The sequence below is a fragment of the Podarcis gaigeae genome (genome assembly GCF_964106915.1).
Source record: "Podarcis gaigeae genome assembly, chromosome: 5".
NCBI classification, from domain to species: domain Eukaryota; kingdom Metazoa; phylum Chordata; class Lepidosauria; order Squamata; family Lacertidae; genus Podarcis; species Podarcis gaigeae.
Genome location: NC_139681.1, coordinates 64,484,036 through 64,509,673, shown reverse-complemented (window position 1 = coordinate 64,509,673; position 25,638 = coordinate 64,484,036). Strand labels below are relative to the sequence as shown.

General features: G+C 42.3%; 1 protein-coding gene and 1 long non-coding RNA gene across 9 annotated transcripts in view; both read left to right on the top strand.

Annotated features, from left to right (window-relative positions):
- The window catches only part of EPHB1 (EPH receptor B1), a 337,865-nt gene that overhangs the window by 232,150 nt on the left and 80,077 nt on the right, over positions 1–25,638 (top strand). For all 8 annotated transcript variants that reach the window (XR_014565064.1, XR_014565065.1, XR_014565066.1 and 5 more), the window contains exon 4: positions 16,015–16,170. Coding sequence is in view for 5 of the 8 variants with exons in the window: in XM_083741794.1 (XP_083597920.1) it covers positions 16,015–16,170 (156 nt within the window). In the remaining 3 variants the exon portion in view is untranslated. The remainder of the gene's footprint in view (positions 1–16,014; positions 16,171–25,638) is intronic.
- Positions 22,162–24,216, top strand: LOC310846031. Its single transcript, XR_014565100.1, has 3 exons — positions 22,162–22,352; positions 22,981–23,136; positions 24,079–24,216. It is a non-coding gene; the product is annotated as an uncharacterized lncRNA (long non-coding RNA).

Below are 25,638 nucleotides of genomic sequence, written 5' to 3'. Positions count from 1 at the left end.
TATCCTGAAAAGTGGACAAAGGCATCCAGATGAAGTTATGCAAATGACTGGGACAGCTGTCACTCTTAGGCCTCATTCAGACACAACACTGAAATATGGTTTAACGTTGTGAGAACTAGCCATGACAAGCCATGGACTCAGACACACTCCTCCCCTCCTTCACACTCAAAGGAAGGGGGACTAAGATCTCCACTAGGTCTGAATTTAGGAAATTGTGATTAGTTAACAAACTAAGATATGAAACCACTGTTGTGTCCTGGTTTGTTTGGACTAACCATAGCTTCTTGAGTTTGGATGTGACAGGAAAGTGCAGTTTATTAAAAACTAAATGCCTGTGCTTTCATTCTTTTCTTATGCATGGAGGAGGAGTGGTTTAGCATTAGTCATGGCTTCGCATTATGTCTGAGCCAGGCCTTACGGTATCTCCACAGGCCCACAGTCTGGCCCAGATGCTCTTTAGCACTATAGAAACTAATTTGCTAATTTAAGCAAGCAAATTTATTTACATCCTGCTCCCTCCACTCCTTAAACACTATTTATAGAAACCAGTTGCACATATCTAAAAGTCTCTTTGCGGTAAAGTGGTTTGTCAAAATGCTCCCCTTAAATTGCAAATGGATTGTTAGATGTGAGCAAGGTTGATTTGGTTTTCTGGTTACAGCTTAGTTTGTTTAGGGATTAAAGGATCCCCCGCTCCTCGCAAGTGATAATAGAAAATCTGTGCCCTTTGTTTGTGGTGAGAATATTTTCTACAAGTTAAGCATCAGAGATTCATTTGCATTATATGTTTTGTCTCTCAAAAGGAGCATTCTCTTTACCAAAGAATATGTGGTAATTGTACCCAGGGAAGATCTTTTCTCATGTTTTCACTCAGCAGTTGTGTGATGTTTCTGGCCATTGTGCGTGTGCTATTGGTAACACTGCAGAGTTTCCATAGCATAAGTGATTATGTGACATACCATGTCAGCCCGCAGCTGTCCTTCATGCTCAAGCCATTTTGCTTGACACTGTTTAGACGGCTGCTTAACCTTTTCGGACATTGGGACTTTCTTTGGCTGTTTTAGCACATTCCATTTCCAGACTACACACAGACACATTTCAGAGGTTGGGTAAAAGACAGTAATGTAAACATTTATTTTGGGCTTGGAAAGTAAGAGTAAGGCAATACGCATGCTCTGGCAAGCCTATGTATGCATATAAATACATACATACATAATTACCTATGGAAGAGATGTATTTATGCACACATTTATTAAACCATTACACCACAACTTTCAATGCAAGATTCTCAAGGCACTTTACAACAACCCTTTAAAATATAACTGGTAAAATAGCACACCACAGAACATAATAACAGTTAAGAGCAGCAGTAAAATCCTAGGAGCCATTGGCAGAACAATTGTAAGTGTGTGGGTGGTGGTTAAGGATGGCCTATCATTTCCAAAGCCCTGATGACTGTCACTAGGTTTTTGGTTTTGTTTAATTCTCTCATTGCTTTCAATAGGGAAGAGTTAAGCTACAGGCTGGCACAATTGAAGAGCTTGATCTTGGGGCTTTTTGGAGGGGTGGACAGAGCCTACTGACAGCAGAAATGCTGCTACCAGTAGTCCTCTGCCCACTGAGCTTTCTGCTGGTGTACCAGGGGCCACCAAGACAGAGGTGCCACCCACCAGATGTGCTCCTCTCTGCCAGCAGAAGGGCACTTCCGCCCCAAACTAATGCAGAGTAAGATTAGGATTGCTCTGTAAATCATTGGTAGTTCAGCAAAATAAAATGGTTTGGGTGCCTTGGTTTGGCATCAAACAAACATGTTAAAGGGAGAGAAGTTTCACAGCTGAGGTGCCACTCTTGAGAAGGCCCTAGTTTTGGTACCTCACAGCGTAAGGTGAGGTGACCTATGCAATAGGTCAAAAGGCCATTTGTAGATAGCTTTATATATAGATATACAGGATAAAACTAGATTATACACACTGCACTGCACACCTTGAATAGAGAAGGGAAATGGTGTATCTCATATGACAGGGAGGAAAGGGGGAAAGTGAAGGGCGGAGCTTGAGAAAGGAGTAGCAATAATAGAAAAGGTGATGGGTATGGCTGAGTGAATATAGAACAGGAGTAGGGAGCCTCAGGTCCACTGGTATGTGGCCCTCTGGAAGGCGGCCATCTGTCTGAAAAAGCCACCCCCTAATATAGTAAAAGATGTCTGCTCTCTTCAACAAACAGAGAGAAACTCCAAACTCCACCCATGTACATCCTGTACAGGTCATATGACACACACTGAGCTCACATCCTGTGCTCAATAAGGAGAATGGACTGTCCCTTCGTTTTCATGGCAACAGTCACATACTTCCTGTTTGGCTTTCCAGCCACAAGCAGCAGACTGAGCTGCTAGAGCCTTTGCTTGCTGCAGCATTGCTGCTTTAGAATAACATAAAACAGGTGCTCCCAGTGATGGTGATGGAAAGGCTTAGGTATTGAGTTTTGGACAGGGAAATAAATTGGCATATAAGATAATGAGCAGGCTGTTCTAGACATAGGGAGTGTCAGAAAAGAGCACCAAGAGGAATGGTAAGTACACATATAGGGGGAGGGGAGAATGCATGAGAAGAAGTAAAATGTACTATCTGGAAGACCTGGGCATTCACATATAATAAAGGAGAGATTTCTCATTCCTTTGGGGTTCTTACTTTTCTTAGAGATGAAAATTGCCCTTAGATTTGGGGTCTGGCTGACATTCAACACTCCTTCATGTTATTGTGATCCGAACGCTATGGATGAGGGAGAAGAGTGGTTGGCAGCTGTGGGAATAGGTTCATCCACAAAGATGGAAGCAGCAGAAGTGTAGAAAAGGAACCACCCTGGATGTGTAGTTTGAGTTCCACCAAGTGTGGAAGTCATTTGAGTAGAGGGGGCTGCCTCCCCAAAGATAACAGGATTGCAGCATCAGATTCCAGAGCAGACTAAGGAAGGAGCTATTGTGTAGCAAAGGAGGTACATGGTGAAGGTGTGGGGAGAGACACACAGCTCTGGGACATTTTTTTCAGGACAGAAGCAATGATGTCATTTGATGGACAGCTAGCTTAAGTGACAGACCCACTTTGCTTTAGTATGTGAATAAGGTTTTACACACACACACACACACACACACACACACACACATACTATATATGGCATCCAAGTTTGTTTGTAACAAATTAGCATAGAGGAAGTCAGAGAATGGTGAAAATAATCAAATGAGGCAAACAACAAATACTTGTTTTGGTGAGGTTCTTTCTTCATGCTAGTAGTTTAATTGGTGACATTCCTTTGCAAAGTTTACAATTCCAATTAAAAGCTAAAGGTTCCAGTTCGGTTGGCTGAAGATGTTTTGTTAAAGCTTATTATTGTCTTCTAAGTTGAACCCATGCAGTCAAAAATAAGCATCACTGAGTTCAGCTATGTTTATTCCTACAGAATGATGCAAAAGACTGCCTCAAACAATGGGGGAAAGTGTTGTTTGGCCATCGGGCTAGTTAGAAACAGTCTTGTGGCTATATGGGGGCTGCCATGAATTGAGCTCCTTCACTTCAAAAGTCACCACTACATTGTAAGAGACACTGAATGTGAACAAGGTGGTGGTGTGGGGGAGACAGATTGGGCTAAGTGAAGGCCAGGATCCATGTATTATGCCTACTGTTGGCAGGAACTGGAACTCACTATGAAGTAGGAACTTTTCCTCTCTTCTAGCGAGCTGTTTGTCACTAGTCAGGTTTATGATTTTGCTGTGTTTCCTGCATAATTCTCTTCTCTGAGATTATTATATGAAAGGCTACTTATAAAGAAAGTCATTTATCACATTACCAGGTCTGAAGGAATGGCACAAACAGAATGCCTAAGACACTTCCTGGAATTCTGGAAATGAGGTTGCATTTTGCTCAAAACAACCTTGCGTTGTGAGTGGAGTGTAAGTGCCTCTCTAATACTACAGTAGTACCTTGGGTTACATATGCTTAGGCTTTGAAATAATTACCCCATAAGCTTTGTAGCTGATATTGAGCTGCCACTTTTCTGTTTTGGTGGCTGTAGCCACTAGACAGTAGCAGATGCTAAAATCCACAGACATTAGTACCTAGAGGCATCTGTGCAGGGAAAACCTGCATACAGTGGTACCTCGCAAGACGAATGCCTCGTAAGACGAAAAACTCGCAAGACGAAATAGTTTTTCATTTTTTGAGTTGCTTCACAAGACGAATTTCCCTATGGGCTTGCTTCGCAAGACGAAAACATCTTGCAAGTTTGATTTTCAATGCATTCCTATGGGACTCCGTGCTTCGCAAGACGAAAAATTCACAAGACGAAAAAGCTCGCAGAACGAATTAATTTCGTCTTGCGAGGTACCACTGTATTTTCTTTCTCCATTGTTTGCCTCATGTCAAATTTTAGATTGTAAGCGCCTTGGGGATTGTATCCGGTGAAACGTCATGTGCTATATAAATAATAATGTCAATTTTCTTACTGATTCTCTTTGCCATTATTGTTCCCAACCAGATCCCCAATATTATCGAGTCTATGCCTGGCCCCTCTTCCATCTCTTGCTTTTCCATGTACTTTAGTTTATATTATTTCTAGAGAGGAGTAGAACGCTTACATTCCGTATAATATTTTGTGCAGCAATTGGCAAGAGGTTTAGGTTGGAATAATATAATTCTTGTAGCTTTGCCCAATTTTCTTTTCCTCTCTTAGGAGCACCTTTCTGACAGGTTTCACAGCACTCTCACATGGCCTGGTAACTGGCAGAAGGGCACTTTTCTTCATGAAAAGGAACGAACAACACCTAGGGAGTTTACCACCTTATGCCTTCCGATAGAACAGAAATATTACCTTTGGCATAATAGGAGCTGAATCTAAGGTCTTTGACAGCCTTCAGCAACAGCATCAAACAATTTAGGACAGGAAGTGAAAGATGATGTACTCAGCTGAAACTGTTGGGGGATGTAGGCAGACAGACTGTAATTATCGAAGAGAGATACTAATTTGTAATAATAATTTGCAGATTACAGAAATTTGCAAATTAGCAAGTTAAGTAGTAACAGAAAACCATACACAGTGTAGTACAAAATGCACTTTGTTCCTTTATTTTGACAAGAATCATTCAGATTAATTGTCATTAAAATAAACAAGTGTGACCCATTAGCTGAGCTACCAAGTGGTCCATATGGCAGAGACGGGTGGCCCACTGTACCCGTGCTGTCCTTCCCCATCTTGTCTCTTCCTTCAGTGTTTGTCATCCAAATCTAGACTCCAGGCACCTCTCTCCCTCTCCCTCTCTTTCCCTAGCCAACTTAACTTACATGTGTTTTGACTATTTTGAGTACTGTGCAAAGAAGAGAGAAGCATAGCTGGGTTGTTGTTTCTGCTTCTTAACAAACTAGCACACAAACTGCAGCATGTATGTGGACTTTGATTTTGAGAAACAAATCACAGGATTTCTTCTCATCATCTGCTCCCATCATCAGCCCCTGGAGAGTTTATTTGGTGTGTCAGTCAACACTCCTGAAGAAGGAATTGCCCCAAAGTGATTCTGCCCAATTTAGGATGGTCCATCTCCTGCTGGGCTCTGTACCTCAGATTGTGCTGCTTAGGAGGGCTTTCCAGCTTTTCAGAGTGGCTCTGCAGGGGCCTGCAAAGGGAGTAAAGGATGTGAAAGTCTTCTGCAAGTTTGCTTCCCATCAAGCCACTTTCAGAAGTTATTCCTCCGTGCATTCCGTAGAGGAATAACTTTGGAAAGGATCTTCACCGTTCTCAGAATTCAAGCCTTTGTGTTGTGTTCAACTAACGTTTGTTCAAGGTAGACCCATTAATTTCAGTGGGCCTACTCTAGAGCATTTATTTCAGTAACTTCATTATCGGTTCTTTACCCATTTCCTCATGAAAGTTAATAGTTGCAGACTTCCACCCCTGTGTTCTCCCCACATGCTCATTTCACCCCTATTGGACATCTTCAAGGGGCTACTGTGGGCTTAGGTATAGGGGGGAAAGTTGGTTTAATTAGAAATAAGGAATATAGGTAATTCAATTACCCATGGATGTCCCTGCTTTTTGAGGTGAGAATGGTTTGTTTGGAACACAGTCTAACATCTGTTGGGAATTGGTGAGGGGTAAGCAATTTAAAGGGTGCAAAGAGGTGGACTGAGCTGCTGGTCCCACCACCTCTTTGGAGAATCATGTGGAGTGTGATGCTAAGCATATTTGCTGAGAACTAATTCGTAATAAATTCAGTGGGGACTTTTTCTCTGATGAATATGCTGAGCAATGCATCATGAGAAAAACAATGTTTCTTCTTCTATCGCAATGACTTTTGGAATACTACATTTTGTATTTAGTAGAAAATACACCAAAGTGATTTGTTGTCTGTGGTAATATAATTGTTAAGATTGCATAGAAGGGACAAATAAGTCACCATCATCTGCAGTTCATGAGTTACCACACTCTGTCCTTCTGAAACTGTAGCTACAGATGTTTAGGGTTTGAAAAGTGAAGGTTGGAGTGGTCTGACCAGTGACGAATTGATTGCTCTGAATATTCTCATTGACTGCTATAATCCTAGCCAGTTGGTGTAGCATTAGTTACATTGCACTGTTCCTTTCCTGCCATTAGAGTAGCAGCCAAAATAAATAAAATGTAATAGTCATAAAAGAAAGAATCCAGGGTGTGAAAGGAAAAGAGAATAAATGGTTTTGGCTGGTATTTGACTCTTGATTACTAACAAAAGATACAATGTAGGAAACTAATGGCAGCTTTATGCAAACTAGGTGCTTTGTTAAACCTCTTGCAGGTCCTTTCAGTGCTTTGCCAGAAAATAGCTGTGGTTAGCAACGTCTAGCAACCTGGAGCCTCTATAAAACAGCCATTGTTAGATTTTGTTGGCTGTATTTGGATGTAGCGGGAATGTGGAGAGAAGTAGACTAGTCACATCCTGTCTCAGTGGATACATGGTGGCAACCTGTCCTTTCGCTTATGTTGAAAGCAATATGTACACCGATGGTGCATCATCATCATCATCATCATCATCCAGCCATTGGGTTGTTCCATATCAAGTGATACAACTTTTTTTACCTCATGTCATTCAGTTTTCTTAATATTTTGTACACTTGCTGAGTGATCAAAGCTAAGTTTAAATCTATCATGCAATAGCAAGCTATCACTCAGCTTTGGAACATGTTTTTAGTTTTGATGTATCTCAATTGTGAACTGAGCTTTTAATGTTTTTGTGTAGTCTGGCAAGGCCAAAATGGTCAACTTTTTGAAATTTCAAACCCTCATCATTCACAAATGAGATGAGATAAACAATTAAAATTTTAGATTTAAACTTGGTTTTGATCATTCAACAAGTGTACAAATTAAGAAAATTGGATGACACGAGGTAAAAAAAGTTGGCTCACTTGATTGTTTAGTACAAACAGCTATAGTCGAGAGATAGATTTGGTGTGTGACTAACCCACCCCCCCTTAAAAGAATATGATCTACACCAGAATGCAAGCAGTCATCATAACTCTTCATTCTATATGGCTTTCCCCCTTAACCTTCTGCTCAGCTTTGAAAACTGTTTATCCCTGGATAAGGAGGTGCCTGAACAGTCTCTCATCATGAAAGTGGTTCTGGACTAATCAAGCAAAAAGGGCATCTAGATCACTTTTTATGACCTGCATATTGAGGGCACATGTGGCCAAAATAGTATTCAGGTGAAGGAAGGCTAATGGATGGGTCTGTTTTCAGAAACCTGGAAGAAATGCGTTTACCCAATAGCCAAGATTGTTATCTCGCTGTATAAATACTGAGACTACACGCTGCTAAATCTAGCCCATTTCCCCCTTGTTAGAGCAATCTGGGACATGTTTTCTGACACCCACAAGTTCCATCTGAGCTGCTTTCTGTCGTCTGTTTCAATTATCTCATGTCAAGGCTACACAGAAGAGAGGGAGAGCAGGTCATAGACAAAATCTATTTATTTATATTTTATTTAGGATATTTGATAGATCACTCTGCAGTCCCAAAAGGGACTCTGAGAGTGGTTCACAAGGGAGCCTTAAAATGCAGGAAAGTAAAACAACAAATAAAGATTTAAAGTAATACAAGCAGCAGCATTTACAAAATGAGAAGAGAGATTAAGAATAATCACAGAGATGAAAAAAGCCCCAGCTAATTAAAATGTCTTCACCTGGTACTGAAAAGGCATCAGGCACAGCTCCAGACAAGTGCCACAACTAGAGAGACCCTCTTCCCCATCATCATAAGGTTGTTCCAATTGAAAGGGCCTAGAGAGAATAACAGAGAAAGATACAACCCCAAACATTCTTGTGGAGGAACAACCCCACTGGAATTCTTCCCTTCCCACACTTTTTAGCAAGATGTAGCTGGTTCTTAAATATCCTGCTACGAAAAATTTAAGAATGCAAGAATGCATTAAAATAAGGTATGTGAGAAGCTGGTAAACCACTTTAGAGCCCCACCACCACCATCCATGCCTTGTTTTAAACAGCATTGTTGCAATGATTCTTTGGTCCAGTAAGTTATGTGGGTATAGATACAGTGGCTTAGCCTTACTCTAGTAAAAGAGGAGGAAAGAGCATTTTTGCAAATTTCCCTTTTTGCCTGATATTGTTCCCCATGCTCCCTTTCACCCTATTTTGTAGGGGCCCCCTCCAGTGGGAGCTGCAAGGGGGCGGATGAACCAGCAAAAAATAAAGTTTTCATCTCCTCCTATCTACTAAATGAAACACCCTTCTGTGAGCTCAGGGGCACCAAGTGGATCCACCCATCATTGGGGGTTCTTTTTTGTACACATCTCAGGACAGGTATTTTGTGTCCTTTTGCTATCTGAAGGAACTGGGAGAGCAAGAGACCTGTGTGTGTTTTGAATTAGAGGTTAAAGGACTTCAATAAAGATTAGATGGACCGCTATCTCCCAAGGAAATTGCATCAAAGTGGTTGCTCCAGCTTGCTCCTGTTAATTTCCTCCCCTTGGCTGTGAGGAGATGTCTCATATCCTGATGCAGCAGACAGGGGATAAGAGGCACTTTCCATTATCTCAATCACTGTGCTGTTTATGAGACACTTAATATGTTTCTTTACGAAGTAATGTGACTGTGGGGTGATGGATTCCATGTGGGTGAAGGAATGGGGGGTGCTAGAAAAAGCAGTTCTGATGGCTTTTACAATCACAAGGGGAGGGCTGTAGAAAACAAATTGCATTTTTGTGTGTGTGTTCCGCTCCTACTTTTTCCATTAGATAGCATCCTTTTGTGTTCTTACTGTGTGTTAAGTACAACATCTTGAAACATGGCATTCTTTTGATTTTAAACAATGAAATGCAAACATTTTATTTGCATTGATTTCATATTTTTCTTATGTATTTAGAATTATTTTTGTTCGCATCTTTTAAAGTTATATATTTGTACTGTGGGACGATTGTATTTCTATAACTTAATCTTGTTTATAAATTCCCGTTGCCCAAATGTATCTTAAAAATAACCACCCCTTTATTTTCATCTCTTTTTATAGTAGCTGCTGGTGGTGGTGGGAATGAAGTGCTTAAGAGTTTATTCGGGGTGGCCAAAAATTCACAGGATTCAGTGCCCCTCTTACCCTGAATTCCCCCCCCCACACACACAAAGGAGGCCTCAACTATGCTAGCTGTGGCTCTAGCAGGGCATGGAAAGCAGAAGTAGCTCCACCATGGAATATTGCCCAATTCCACAACTATAGGATTACTCTGACCTTATAACTTTAGAAATTTTAATCATCAAAATCTTCAGGCTGTCAAATAACAGCCCATCACATATAAACTATGGTTCTTATTTCATGGAATATAATCCCTCCTCCATTGCTAAGAGTCCTCATTCCCTTTGCATCTATGCATGGTCCATAGTTGCTGTGGTTCATCCTCAGAATTCTCTATCTTCACATGTGCTGACCAAAGAGGAAAACTGTTTGTGGCTATACTTTTTCAGTGGACAGCTGGGGTCCTTGTGCAGATCCCACCAAGGTCCCTATCCCTATGCTTCCTTTTTAGGCCCGGTAAATCCATACAACCAAACACCCGCTTTTCTAAGGAGGGATTGATTTGTGCAGGGCTAGCAATGAATTCCCCAGGGAATTCAGTGTTAGTGTCGCCATTCCAAGGTTCTGCTCCTTTAACGTCAGCCTGCCATAATTTCCTGGCTCTCTGTATATGCTCTTTCTCCACTCTTGGGCTGTTCAGGACAAAAGTAAAATGAAGAAAAAGAAGCAAGCTGGCAAAACACGACGACTTAAAACATAACTATGCACTGGGAAACCTCTGGTTCAGGTCTCTGGTATGGACATACAGGGTGGTCTTAGACAAGCAATTGTATCAGTGACTCATCTCCCTGCTCCCTCTCCCAGACACATTATAGGGCGAGGATAATGCCTATTTTACAGTTGAATAAAGGACTCTCAGGTTCTCAAATTTTGCACAGTGCACCATATTGTGTTGGGGCAGACAGAGGTGAATCCTTGGCCTCTAGGACAAATCCTCCATACCTAGCTATCAGCACCCAGCCTAAGGGTAGTCAATGTTGTGCCGCCCTCGAGTGTTGTTGAACTCCAATGCCCATCAGCCCTATTCAGCATGGTCACTGGCTAAGGATGATGGAATTGTAGTCAATCAACATCAGGAGGCCACCTTGTTGGCTCCCCTGACCCAGAATATTGATTACCTCCTGTAAGCTTCCTGCCTCACACTTCCTGCCTATAGACCGTACCCTCCAGTAGCAGCCGAAGAGTGGGAATAAGGGAGAACTCAGCTGGCAACTTGGAGATGAAGTGGCTTAGTTTGGGTCTGTGCTTTGCTTGCAATACATAAAACAAACAAAGCCCCTGGGAAAAATGGGATTTTAAATAGGAAAACAGCCAGTGGGAAGCGGGTGAGATGCCTCCCCTTCCCTCCAGCCATTCCTTTGCTCAAAATTCTCCAAAGTCTGCTTTTCATGTTTGTTGTTGTTAACATTTTATCAATGAGCTTTTCGTTTCATTAAAATAGACCATTCCATGGGGACCCCTTCTCTCCTTCATTGCTGCTTACCCACAATTTTAGTTGTCATTAAGTCCAATCTTAAATAGTAAACAGAAAACAATATAACACATACATAGTGCACGTGTCTTGCATCTTATTTTACCATGACTTTAATCAATATAATGATAAAATCAGATGCAGGAAACATGATACCTTCGTTAACTGACCTACCCTTCTCCCCAACGTTCAGGCAGTATTAGATACTACAAAGGGGAAATGAAAGGACAAAAAAGATTTTTTAAAAAGAATGGATGGATGAATCTATTAAATTGTGGAATACTAAATAATCTATATCATGACCACCTTACCCCTGCATATATTCACATGAGAAATACTACTCTAATGACCTGGAGGGCACCATATGTTACTCCAGAAACTAATCCCATATGTCTTTGAATTTAACCATGATCTCCAGTCTTGCAAGGCCTAATCACTTTGAGGATCTCTGCTGTAGCCTCTCTGCTGCCCATTTCTTGTGGTGAGACATAGATTGCTTTTCACTTTTTTCATAGAAAAGCCTAGACTATGCTACATACAGTTTCTAGTTTGTTTTCCTGTCTCCCCTACCTTCCCAGCCCAAGAGTCCTTGCCTACTTAGAGCAACTCCTTCACCTTCCTCTGAACCAGACCTTCCATTAGTATAGGCAAATATTATTCTCCCCAGCTGATAATGTTCACATGTGTGAGTGTCTATGATGAGTCTGAGACATAATGACCTGCGCACGACCACCCAGTGTTATCATGCATTGCTAACCCCTGCCCTGGAATGGGGGCTGCCCCTACTCAGTCTTCTTCCTCTCCCCCCCCCCCCCTTATGCTTGGCTCCATGGGTAAAACTAGAGCTGGGCAATTAAATTGAGGTGAGGGGAAGAGGGGGAGCACTTCCAATGATGAATCATTCCCACCCATTCTATAGATCCTTCTGCATAGTATTGGACTACATGGACACAGTTGCACATATGGGATTCCATGTGCCCACCCATGAAGTGGAAGATGGGTAGCATTTGGGTTTATTTGGGTTTGCAAAGTAAGTTGAGATGGGATAGATAGGGGCAGAGGTGGGAGGAAAAAAAGATATGAAGAATACTTAATTGTTGAGATACTGTTCTCTGAAGTCCTCTAAGCAACTGTCAGGAGCAGACCAGCAGTAAATCACACTATTAAAACATGTTATGCACAGGAATGTCAGGTGTAATGAACACATCAATTCATCTCCAATAGGTCTTGCCCCCATGAAGCAGCTGCTAAGACTGAAGGTCCCTGGCTTCCCACAACTGCCCAAAGTCCCCTCCTCACCAGGTGTTTCCCCAAGCAGAGGCTGATTCTGTGCATCACCAATTGCTCCTTCACTCTTTCATGCCTCTTTTGGTTCTGGGAGACAAGCAGGGAGGGGAGCTTGACACAGCAAGAGGGGAAGATACCTGTGACTCTTCACCAGCCTGACTCATCTCTGCTTCTTGGCCTCTTGATTCTGGACTTCTGTCTGCCACAGACTCTCCCAGCTCACTAAGCCCTGTTAACTCTTCACCTTCCAACATCTCCTCTTCCCAGACTTCTCCCTCTTCTCCATGCGATCACTCATCGTTGTTCCACCTCCACACACCAGGCTCTGAGCCTTCATCCCTTGGTTCCTCCCACCAATCATCTGTGTCCAACCAGTCCACGAGAGCAACCAGTTGCATATTTCTGACTGACCATGCTTTTGGTGTGCTGCTGCTGCTGGATTTGCAACCATTTCTATGATTTGTTGTTCATCCAATAACCGAGAGGTCAAAAGTGTGTTAAGAAACAGCTGAAGCCACAAGGCATAATTTCTTCCTCTGTGACCTAAGGGCTGTCTTAATTAGTATGACTTTCTGTTGCCACTCTTGAACCATTGGTCGTCTTGGAGTTCCGCTGGCAAGGATTTGAAGAACAACCTATTGATAATAACTGGTTTTCCTTTTCCTCTTTCTCAGTTGCATTCTGTTAAAAGCACCAAGTTCATTGTTAAAGCAAACAGAAACTCCCCCTTCAGTTTGCATAATGCTTCAGTGCATTTCTTTCTCTGTTCTTACTAGCTCAGCGTGATCCCCCTTATTTTCTCTCTACTGAGCTACACATGTAGTTAAAAATATAACCCTGGCATCTATCCTGGAGCACTCTTCATCCATTTTTCATTCACATAGTAACTGATTCATGGAAGACTAGAACTAACTCACCTTTGGGCTGTACATCTTCTGTTATATGTTGGAGCAACGAGCAGGCTGTCAGTCCACTAATGTTTTGCATACAGGATCACAAGTCACGGAGAGCCAGTTGATTAATGAATCATCACACCAGCAAGGATAAAAACATTATTATTGCTCTAGTTGGAGAGGGCTTCCTATTTATGAATTAATTGCTAGCTTCTGGTTGAATAAGCTCTGAGGTGATGGCCTAGAAACACATTAACACTGGGTATAGTTTGAGGGAGATAATCAAAAGACCCTTCAGATTGTTGTTGTTGTGAGTGTGCAGGCATTGTAAATGAAGTATGAACAAGTATTAAAAAGCAATCTCAAGTGAGTTCTTTGAAAAGCTGTAGGCTGAATTTGAGCAGCATTCCTCCAGACAGTCTCTTGCTTCCTTTCTCTCCCCTCCCCACCACCCCATTCCTGAGTCTGTACCTACCTGTCATGACAAGGGGATGGGAAATCTCGTAATCTTAGTTGCTGTCACACGGCTTGGATATTTTGCCTGAAAAGGCATATTACCATTCAGTGATTATGCAAATCAGACACCCACAGCCAATCAGAGTGGAGAGAATTGTGTAAGTGAGAGTAAGCGGTATGATTTTCTGTCCTTAATGGTGCATCATCCATCATTATGATTAGATGAGACAATTCCATGTCAAGCTAATGCTTCTTAACTTTGTTTTTGCTTTATAAATTTATTTCAGCTTCCAAACTTCCCACCCTTATCCTTCTGCATCAACAACTAGCTATTATGCAAAGATTTCACACTGGACTCATGTCAACAGCCCATTTTAGCTCACCCGTCTCATTAAGACAAATATCCTGGCGGCCTCTGCTCACTCTGTATCATTGTACATTAGCATCTTAGTGTTAGAAACTAACTTTTCTGAACATTAAATCCCAGTGGCTTTGTTAAATTTTTGCCTGCAAAAATCTTCTGTGCCAAAGCTGCCAATTAGACTGAAAAGAGCAATGGTGTTTATAGTGTGGTCAAGGACTCGTCTGAGAATATCAGTTGATATGCCAGGCTACTGGAATTGTGATGGTTAATAATACTTTGCAAAACTGACCAAATGTCATAGAATGAAACTCTGATGCAATGTGCTATTTAAATATATATTCCCATGTATTAAATATCCTCTTGTTCTGATGGCTTAGGGTTGGTAGCAACAATCTTGCATAGGTATGGCAGCCTGAATTCAGTACATTTAATAGTGTGATCCTATGCATGTCTACTCAGAAATAAGCCCTATGGCTTATTCCCTGTGGCTTATTCCCAGGTAAATGTGCATTGTTTTGCAGCCTAAAATTTAAAGAAAGATGTAACAAAGAGACATAGATTGCTTTTTTTTTTTCATTTTTGTATCCGTGCCCCGATTTGTCGGAGGGCATCGTGAATGATGGCTCATGTAAGATATCAGAACAGGAATAATGAATCATATTTAGATTTTTTTTCCCTTGAAGAACAATTCTGCAAACCCTTATTAATTGGGTCTCTTTTAAAACAAGGTATGTAGTTTGCAGAATACTTCAGTAATAAAAATAAATGGGAGTTGTGTTGGAGCAATACTTAAAGAATTACACTTTGTACCAATAACCTGGTCAGATAACTCGTTTCAATATTATAAGTTTGGAAGAGTACTAAGAAGGCCATCCCTGCCCAAATTATTTTCAATGGCACATTACAGTAGTACTTAGGTAGTTGAACGGCTTGGCTCCTGAACAAATCGGCTCCCGAACACTGCAAACCCAGAAGTGAGTGTTCCAGTTTGCGAACCTTTTTTGGAAGCTAAATGTCCAACGCGGCTTCTGTGGCTTCCACTTGAGTGCAGGAACTTCCTGCAGCCAATTGGAAGCATCGCCTTGGTTTCTGAATGGTTTCAGCAGTCGAACGGACTCCTGGAATGGATTAAGTTTGAGCCATGGTACCACTGTATTACAGAAAGAGGCCCTTTAACATTAAAGAGAATCAGAGTCACTCCACAGTAGACAGCAGACTTATATGTGGCTTTTTAGCCATCTCTCTTCTGTGTGGGGGAGCTGCCTGCAGCGCCCTAAATCCCGAGCAGGCAGGAGTAGTTTGCCATCTTGTTCTGCCATGAGCCAATTCAGACCACTGGTGAATTGCAGCAGGGCTGTACAGTGGTACCTCAGGTTAAGTACTTAATTTGTTCCGGAGGTCTGTATTTAACTTGAAACTGTTCTTAACCTGAGGTACCACTTTAGCTAATGGGGCCTCTTGCTGCTGCCGTGCCACCGGAGCCCTATTTCTGTTCTCATCCTGAAGCAAAGTTCTTAACCTGAAGCACTGTTCCTGGGTTAGCCAAGTCTGTAACCTGAAGCGTATGTAACCTGAAGCGTATGTAACCTGAGGTACCACTGTTCTCACTTGCACAGCCATCTTACATTGCCACAAACTCTGCAAAAAATAATCATTCATCCTTAGATGTTCTCTGGCTTTCTAGACCTTGGCTTTTGTTTAATAGATATATATTTACACCCCACCCAATAGCAAAAGTTCTCAGGACGTATGTCAGTCAAACCAGGACCCTTCTGTACAAGGATGTTAAATTCTTTGTTTCTATTGAGGATGTTCATGTCATATTTTGGAAACTGTCTTGGGAACTGCAGCACAATTAGATTAATTCAGTTCCTGTCTGATACATGTATTTTGATGAGAATTTGACATCTTCTTGTTTCTTTCTCTGCCCTTGTTTATTCCAGCTTGCACAGCAGGGATGTTCAAAGCAAACCAGGGTGCCGGGACCTGCACACAGTGCCCCTCCAACAGCCGCTCCACGTCAGAGGCTGCCCACATCTGCACATGTCGCAATGGTTACTACCGTGCTGACTTTGATCCATCAGAGGTTCCTTGTACCAGTAAGTAACATTTTCTACTGAAAACACATAGGCCTCAAAACTCACACGGATAATGTGTTCTATGAAGGTAGCTGATAACGATTTAGAGTGAGTATTCAGAGTTGCATCGGTGTGTCATGATTGCTCAGTGGTTTCATTGCCTCTCATGCTCTGTGGGCCTGGTGGACAATGTTCTGGAATTGTCTTGAAATGATACGACACTATCCCTTTATGGCAGTATCCCTTTATGTTGGCATGGAAATGTCTCAGCACTGTTAATCCTCAGTCTTCAGATCAGCACATGAGCTAGGTACTCTTTATAGCACATACAAAGGCAGGCCTCATTCAGAATAATCATTTTTCAACATACTTCAGAAAGAAAAAAGAAAAAAAATCAGCAAAGTGAACGTACTGAGGCAAAACAGAACAAAAAATGAAACAAAACCCCACCAGCTAAGCCATTTACTGTAAGTATCATTAACCCAAAGGAAAGGATGTGAGAACACAACCCTTAAGACAAATTATCCTACTCATAATTTAGGGCACAGATGGAAGACATTAACTCTTAATGCTGTTGACAGCCAGAGATACGTTTGTATGACAGAGGAGGAGTTGGAGACTTCGAGTCCTCTGTCTGACCACCACTAATGTGTGACACAAAACGGATCCCAGGACAGATTTATTTCCATATGTGGTTGCATTTTCACATGAATGCATCAGCAGCTGGGATATGGATACAATATAGTAGCTACAATAGTACAAAACCCAGCTCTGCTTGAATTCCAAGTTAAGAAGAATGAGGTCGTGACAGTATACCTTCAGTATTCACATGCCAGGATCCTTGCCAGAAATATGGGGTGAAGTAATAGGATACAGGAAATCTGTGTTGGATTATGTGGGTTCACTGTGGGGGAAGGAGCTGATCCGTGGAAGATCCTGCATTGGGAGAAAGGTTGGACTCTGTGATCTTCAGCCTCTTTCAGCCGTATAATTCTGTGGGGTGAAGTGAAGGTAAATAAGTAATTTGTGGTTTTTGTGGGAAAAAAACAATTGGTTTGAGAGAAATAGGGCTACCCTGTGTGGCTCCAAGAAATGAAGTTGGCTTTTATCCTTCTAACTTCCAGTGCAACTTGCCTATATAGGAGGCCTGTGTTAGCATACTGCTTTCTGCAGTTATTCTTCTGTAGGTAACTATGCATGCATGCTTGTGAGATGTCTAATGTGTGTCTGGAATAAGAGATTAATTTTCATATTGTGCCTGATTCCTGGTAGCAGCGAGTGTAGTAGTAAATAAATCTGTTTTTATTGCCTCTTGTTATATAGCTGATTTACAGTATGTCTCACCAGAGGAGTACTGTATAAAAAAGTCAATTTGTTGATTTTTATTTCTACTCGTTAAGACTTAATTTTAAAATGTTCTAATTTGAGGTGCCAGCTGTTCTATTTCCAAGTTGTTACATGTCATAGGAGTAAATAAATTTTGTATTGTATATCTGTGGGTGCTGCTGTTCCCTGGTGTAACAGAAACATGCCTCTCCCTTTCCCGCACATTTCCTGCTAAGTTGAGCTTAATGCATATTTATGATTGGTGCCACAATGTGAACAATTGCCATTTTAACTGTTGCACATTTCACAAGACAGTTACTAAGAAGCAGTATTTCAGTAGAAGCTATTTTACGCACTGTGTTAATGCTGACCTCAAACCAGCCAGGGATCTGCTGCTCTCTTTTGCCAAAAGAGGACAAAGCTTTGTTGTAGGTTGCTTCTTCGATGTGGTTCCACCTTACTTTGTTGCTGTCTATAGAGCAGTTCAGTATTGCTTCTTTGACAGAATCAGAGAAGCATTCACAAAGTTCAAGTAAGACTGATCTGGTAGAGTTGATTCAAGGCCACACTTTCTCCTTTTTGCTATAGGTCCTCTTTGGCTGGAGAAGGAGTCCATACCACAGTTGGCACTGTAGTCGCTCCCTGTGCAACAAAGACAGTTGAGTGCTAATCACCTGGTGACAAACAAGTCCCTCTGCTGCCAATGGCCTTTGATGTCTCCAGGACACTTACCATTTTACCTTGGCAGAGAAGAACATGTTCAAGAACATGTTCGGGCTATGGTCTGAACATAGCTCAAGCAGCCTTTATCCGACTTTGTTCATGCTGCCAATACCAAAATGACCTATGCAGTTGTCTTATGTGTGATGATCACCCCCAACTCTGGCTCTGAAATCTCCCAGCAGGAATAGGTGTTCATGGGCTGGGACCCTCCTGACAATCTGGTCTAGTTCTTCATAGAACTGGTGCTTGATCTATATATTCAAGCACATAGAGGGAGCGTAAGCGCTCAAGATGCTAACCTGACCGAAGGTGGTTGAGAGACAGAGAGAAATAAGCATTCTGAGCCCTTGGTTGGCAGTTCTGTTGCAGACAGGAGTGCCTCACTGTGAAACCAATGCCACGAATATGTGGTTCTTCTGGGTGCCCTCCTTGCCAATCAATGGCGTAGTTCTTCTCTCAGAGGCTGCATTCAAACTGAGTGTGCCCTCCTGTAAGTGGCAATGTCAGTGTTGAGCGTTTTCAGCTCATGGTCAATGATAACTGTCTTCTATGAGTTATTGACCTGAAACAGGCCAGTGGACAAGCCAGGACACATGGTCCTGACATTCCACCTTGCACAGCACAATAGGTTTGTTTCTTTTCTTTGTTGCCTGGAACAGTGGTTCAGTATGCTTATTGAGCGATACTCTGAGCTCCAAGCACCCATTGAAGCAGGTGGACAGCATTTGCTTGACATGGGATAGTAGCCGACCAGTGAGAAACATCAATCTCTCCCACTAAAGAAGGCAACCTGTAGCGCTTGTATCTTATGCTAGTCAGGTTGAGCTTATAACTTGTAATTGCTGCCTCCTGTGTTGTTTTTGCTGTACTGGCAGCACCAAAGTGACCTCTTCAGGGTGCAAGCTTGGAGAATCCTGGGCTGCTCAGATGACAAGACAGTACATTTGGCACCAGCTTGGCTGAAGGAGTTGTTGGAAGGAGTCGTGCAAGGCTCGAACCAACTGTCTTAGGGACTCCGCTCCAGATTTGTGTCGGGTTTACTCCTTGGCCTCTCCCAAAGATGTCCTGCAAGGCAGTGGATAGAGATTATTCCTTAGCGTTTACTACTGAAGCCTTTCTCACCAATGAGTATAGCCACAAAGCAGTGGAGGTTTAAGATCAGTTTTCCTTCTCCATGGTTAATGAGCCCCACCTGCCCCTTATTTCCCTCTGCAGCACACGCAGAAACCGCCTTCTTGACTCATGGACCCACTTGTGGTCTCATCCATTTGATCCACCAGAGAAATGCAAGTGATGCTATGATATCTTAAAAGTTGCAGGGTTAAAATGTGCCTGAAAGCTTCAGTTTCTGATCTGGGAACCAATTCTGCTTATCTCAAGTGTGTGTGTGTGTGTGTGTGTGAGAGAGAGAGAGAGAGAGAGAGAGAGAGAGAGAGAGAGAGAGGTGGGGAGGGGTGAGTGTTTGGAGTAGGCTTTGCTTACTGTGTAATGCTTTATGCCTGTGCTCTGATGCATTTTAAATGTAACTTCAAATGTTTCAGAGCTGAGACATGGGATTGAAAACAGATCCTGGGACTGAGTCTTAACATGCTTCAAGGACATGATTCCACCTGGGTTAAATATGGTAAAAAGCTTCTCCAAAGGGTTCCAGCAGTTTTGTGAGATGGCTGCCCTCTTCCTCCCTGGCTGTGCTTTAACTGTAGTGCTGACATATGCTGGACAGCATTCCACCAGTAAATCAAGAGTTGACAAAGAACAGGAGATTGGGGGGTGGGGATGATGACAGTCTGCTGCAAGATCCCTCTGGTAAAATCAGATGTATTTGTCACTTTTTCTGTGGTTCCAGGCATGACTGCTGCAGACAAGATAGATAGTGTCAAGAACTCCACTATAAATCACCTTCCCCGCCCAGGGCTTTATAATTCCAGTACTGAAATTTGCTTTGGGTTGTATTGATATGCAGTTGTTCCTTTTTGGTAGATAGTTTAAAGGGTTTAAGGGAGATGGATTTAGAAAGCATAGTGATTAAGCCCCCTCTTCCTTTCCTCCATTTACCAGGCATGAGTCCAATCCTGTGGACATTTCCCCATCTGTCTCATTTTTAACTGCCAGCCCCAAGGGATGGGCAAATGCCTCAGGCGGGGGGTGGGGGTGTGGGGGTGTGGGAGAGACAAACTTACAAACTGATGACTTAAGGCCAAAGTGAAGGCTGAAGGCAAGTAAAGTGATTCAGAAGCAGATGATGGGGAAGACTTTTATGGGAGGCTCGTGCGGCCATTTACAGAGAAATGAAAAGGGGAAATGTATTCTCAAAAAGAGAGCGAAAGGAGACACAGATCTGCATTACTTTTGCATCTGCTTATTTATATGTATAGGTGCAATTTTTTAAAAAACAACAACTAATGGCTTTAATTTAAATAGATGTACAATGCATCTCAATGTAAAGAGGGGCATGATTCTTACCAAATTATCTATACTTAGAACATCTGGAAAAATTCTATTCATGGTACCTCACCTCATCTTAGGGTGATGACCCCCAAACAGGCATTGTCTGCTGTTGCTCTTTTCTATGTAATGCCTTTCCCTTCGTCATATGTGAAGCAGCAACCACCAGTTACTTCATGCATATTTTATAGCTCAGGATGGAAAACCTCTGACCTGAAGGTGAAACCTAGCTTGCCAGGCCACCCCACTGAGTTCACCAGGGGATGCCATGTTCACCCACCCTGCACCTGATGTCATATATGATGTCAGCTGTGTACAGCCAGTAAGAGTGAAGCTGCAAAAAACAACAACTAAAGCTGGGCTCCTGATTCTTCCTTTCCTGGAGCAAGGCATGACTCAAACCTCCAACCAGCTGGCAGGAGGTGGGAACACCCCTTACTCAAGAAGGGTGCTGATCTTTGGAACTGTCCCACAGAGCTCCTTTCCGGCTCCAACATGGGAGACTTGGAAAGCACTTTGTGATCTTCCCTGCTCTTCTCTTTCGTACCTCTGAGGTCATGGTGTGAAGGAGAAATGCAGGGAGGATTGAAAAGCCGTTTCCCACACCTCCCCATTCCACATCCCATGTTGGGGTTTTGACAGTTGTCTGGGAAAACCTACCTGTCCATTGTGTCATGTGATAATGATGTCATGTGATTGACAAGTGGGTTGCCCCACGCCTTGCCAAAGTTGACCCATAGAGTGGTGCTCCAAAAGGTTCTCTGTCTCTGGTATAGACATATCTTTTTACCCACAGGCTCAGTCCCTTATCAGACCCTCTTTTCACCAGCAGTCTCATTGGTACAGAATGCAGACGGCCAGTTCCAGCTCCACAGGGTTCCCAGTTGGAACCTGGCTGTACCTTAAAACAGCATGAGCAGATTCCCTGTGAAAGATACATGCTTTGACTGCTTTTTATTAGGTGGGAAATCTCAGCTTACTGACCATTATCAATATATCTACCCTCGGATTTTATACCCCAGGTTAAGTTAAGGAAGGCAATGGAGCTATAACGTCTATTGCTCAAAACGTCTGCCACTAACCCCTCAAACAAGCTGATAAAAGGTTCTGCTCTGTGATTGATGGCATCACTTTTAATAACTCTGTCTCAGATCGAATCTCTGAAACCAGGCAACAGAGGCGAGTGTTATGTACCATCAAGCTTTCAAGATGCAACCTGTAATGTTGCAGCGGAAAGTGATATGGCCCAGCCAGATTCCCACCCCCAGCCATTAACTAACCTGGCTATGATGTCACAGAGTCCTGGAGACAAGGAAAGTGGATATTGGGGGTGGGGGAGATTAAAAGCAGTTGAGGCAGAATATAATTTTATTTACTTACAATATTTATTAGTACAAGGCCAATGTATGCACCCTAGTACAATGTTTTGATGAGTTGGGTGGTTGGGGCAAAAGGGGCTTAAGAGCAAGTCATTATTAATCTGTGGGAAGGCAAAGTCTACACATTGGTTGGGGAGAATCAGGGCAAGTTTGTGGGGCAAAGGGAGCCTGACAGATTTTGGGCCACTGGGAGATGGGACTGGCTTAACACTTCCCTGGGCCTTCATCCTAGTCAGCCTTCATCATCATCATTGATGTCACTCTCACCTCAGATGGACAAGGTGGCGTATAGAGGAGTGCTTTGGCAGGTGATCTCAAATAACAGATAAGGTGTGCATCTTTAGTTACTTGGGTTCCAAGCTGTTAAAGGTTTTAGCAGCACCTTGAATTGGACTCAGAACTGGACAGCTAGCCAGTGTAGGTCTTTTAGAAGTGACAAGACAAGATGTGCCAGTGAGAATTGTGGCACCCTATTCTATCATGGATAATAGACGTTGCTACAAAGTGTGGCTTACTGAAGCAGCAATTTTAGGAAAGCAGCAGTAGAATCACATTAAGGTTGAGAGGGAAGAATTGGAGATGGCAAGAAAAATGATGGAAGAAATAGAGAGCTTGGCTATATTTTGACAGAGCCTTCATGTTTGTTTATGTATTGATGAAATGTGAACTCATTGACCTAGGGTAAAACAATTAGAATGCAACTAGAATGGCCTTGCATTTTGTGTGTATCCCTATATATTGATGACCCACACAAGGGAACACTTTGAAGTGCAGCATCACTTCAGTACATCACATTCAGCACATCACATTTCCACTGTGTACACAGCAAAGTCTTTGCTGCTAGATGGCTCATGACAAATACTTTAACTGTGCTGACGGGAAAAAATTAAATGAAATGGAATTTTCGTTAAAGGATAGCATTTTTCTAGCAATTTTAACAAAATGCTTTCATCTGCAGTAACCATAGTAACAGATCAGAGAAGCTCTCTCTCAAAGTGCCTCTCTGAATGTAATTATGAAGAAAAGGAGGGAGAGAGAAAGAGAGAGAGAGAAGGGAAGCTGGTAGTTTGGAATGGGGACAGCAGCTGAAAACTCCTCAAGGGCTTGAGCAGAGGTAGGTTGTGACAGATTCAGCAGAACTTCCCTGGATTCATTTCCTGCTAAGTGGGGTGCTGAAATGCCAGCCTCTTAATGGTAACCCCTGATCAGTGTACTTCTCCACCACCATCCTGTCAGCACAGCACAGCAGTTCCAAGCACTTCCAAGTGCTAGTCCCAAAAGTAATGTAGAGGAACGCTTGGTAGATGGCTGGGGCCAGTTTGCAAGCCACTTTGCTAGTAAAGTCCCTTGCAGGATCTATGGCTGTGGCTGAGACATCTATTTGGACTATTTGGATAGATAAATTTCAGCTCGTCCAACCTGAGGATAATAAAAGATGCTTAGAGGGTTGAAGCTAACTACTTTCTAACTATATCCATATTAGCTCTTTTGCACCTGTTGGCAGCCTTCAGTACGATTGACCGTAGTGTCTTTTGAGGACATCTGGCTGGTATGGGTTTGGGAGACATGTTGCAGTGGCTCTGTATGGTTGGACTTTCCAAGAAGGTGGTCAGTCTTGACCCCCGTGCTAATTTAATAACTACAAAACATTCATTGGAGAGGTCACCTGGGATTTTGTATTCAGCTGTGATCAATATGTTGATGACACCCAGCTCTTATCTTTCTTTTTCAACTGATGCTAAGGAGGCTATAGAGATCCTCAAGCATTGTTTGGGTACAGTGATGGATGTGGGCAGCCCTTGGAGTGTTGACTAAGAAGGGTAAAAGATGTGTGCAGATGTATCATATTCTGATTAGCTTGGACTCTGTGAGTTTGCACTTGCCATTTCAATACAGGTGTGTCTTTCTCATAACCTCCTACAAAAGATATTTTTCTCACCTGATAGTGGGTCAGCTTCATTTTCACTAAGTGTGGCTCTTTTAAGTTGCAATCCCAGTTTCCACTTCTGCTGCATTACCTGCTTACACATCTCTCACAGTGTCTGCAATTACACAGGCATGGAAGGACACCAGATGCAGGAGCAGAACAGAAAGAGTCTTCAAAAATGTATAGAAGAAGATCTTGATTGCTTTCTGAAAAAACTGAATCAGATTTGCTCTTGAGGAAAAGTGCAACACTCAAAATGCATTGGACAATAAATTGTTTTCTATGCATCTCTGAAGTCCCCTCCCCTTTTGTTATTGTTAAGTAGGGCCTCAATCCTACTGTGTCAATCTTACAGGATAATTTTTATTATCAGCTCCATCCTCCCTAACCATTTCCACCCCGCCAAAGTGATTTCTTTAGAAATCATTCAGCCACTACTATTCCATAAATTAGTTTTTGATTGCACAGATTAATGCAAAGCCCCATTTTTATTTTGTGCATGCATTGCACTTGTTGTGCAGTGAATCGTGAGGTCTGCAGTTTCTCATTTGTGCAAACAAGTCATTCACGTGAACGTCTTTTCACTCAGAGTCTTAATATACTGCACAAGTGAACGGAGAAGGATATAGCCAAAGCTACCATTCGCCTCACACCACAAACTTCCACTCACACAACAGCTTTCCTTCTCCACTCCTCTCCTCTGCAGCTACCCATGAACCCTCCCAAACTGCTACAGAGAGTAGGGGATCCTCCAGAACATATTTTTGGGGCACACAAATAGAGGAGAAGGTGAAGTCCAACTGCATGAGTGGATGGATCAAAAACATTCACACAGAAGCAAATGCCACATTGGCAGGAAAAAAGTGCTATCACAGGATTTTGTGCAATTTCTGGGAGATTATTTGGCCCAAGTGAATTAAAATATTATAGGAATATTGGTGGTGTTGAGCTTTGAGTTTGAAAATAAATATGGATGTTGCAATAATGTGTAACGCTCATAGATGTAATCATGACAACCATGAAATTTCCTTGTCCAGGGCTTGCCCAAAGCATGAATTGTTAGAACTCCAACATTAAGTTCCAGTTTTTGTTATGAGAATTTTTGTGGCAAGTCTGCCCAAGTCTGAATTCAGTTCTCTGGTTTAGAAAATAGTAGCACTGATCAGACTGAATAATTACAGTGTTTGTTTAATAGAGCTTGGCCCATTATGCTGTTTGCTTTGCCTGCAGCATGGCCACAGTGTTGACTCATTTTATTTGTCATTCCTTACAGCCCAGAGAGTTTTCTCTGTGGCACAACTGCCTGATCAGCATTCCCCTGTTATATATGTGTGTCTTTGATTACTCTTTCCACACTGTATTTGTTCTTATTGAATCTCCATTAATTGATTCCAACCCCATTTCCTCAACGTATAAAAACAGAGTTGCACTTAATTCCCCCGCCCCTGCAAAGCCACCATTCTCCTTCTCAGAATGGTGCTGCCTGCAGTTTTGATATACGTACTCTGAACTGTGGCGTCCAAGTTGCTAATAAATAATAACTGCATAAAGAGCAGACACAGAAGGAGACCCTTGTAGGACCCCACTAAATACCCATCCTTTCAGCCTGACATATTGAACAATTAATAACTGCTCTTTGCTTCTGACATTTTCTGCTAGTCTGCCTGTTTTTATAATGTGTGCTTTTCT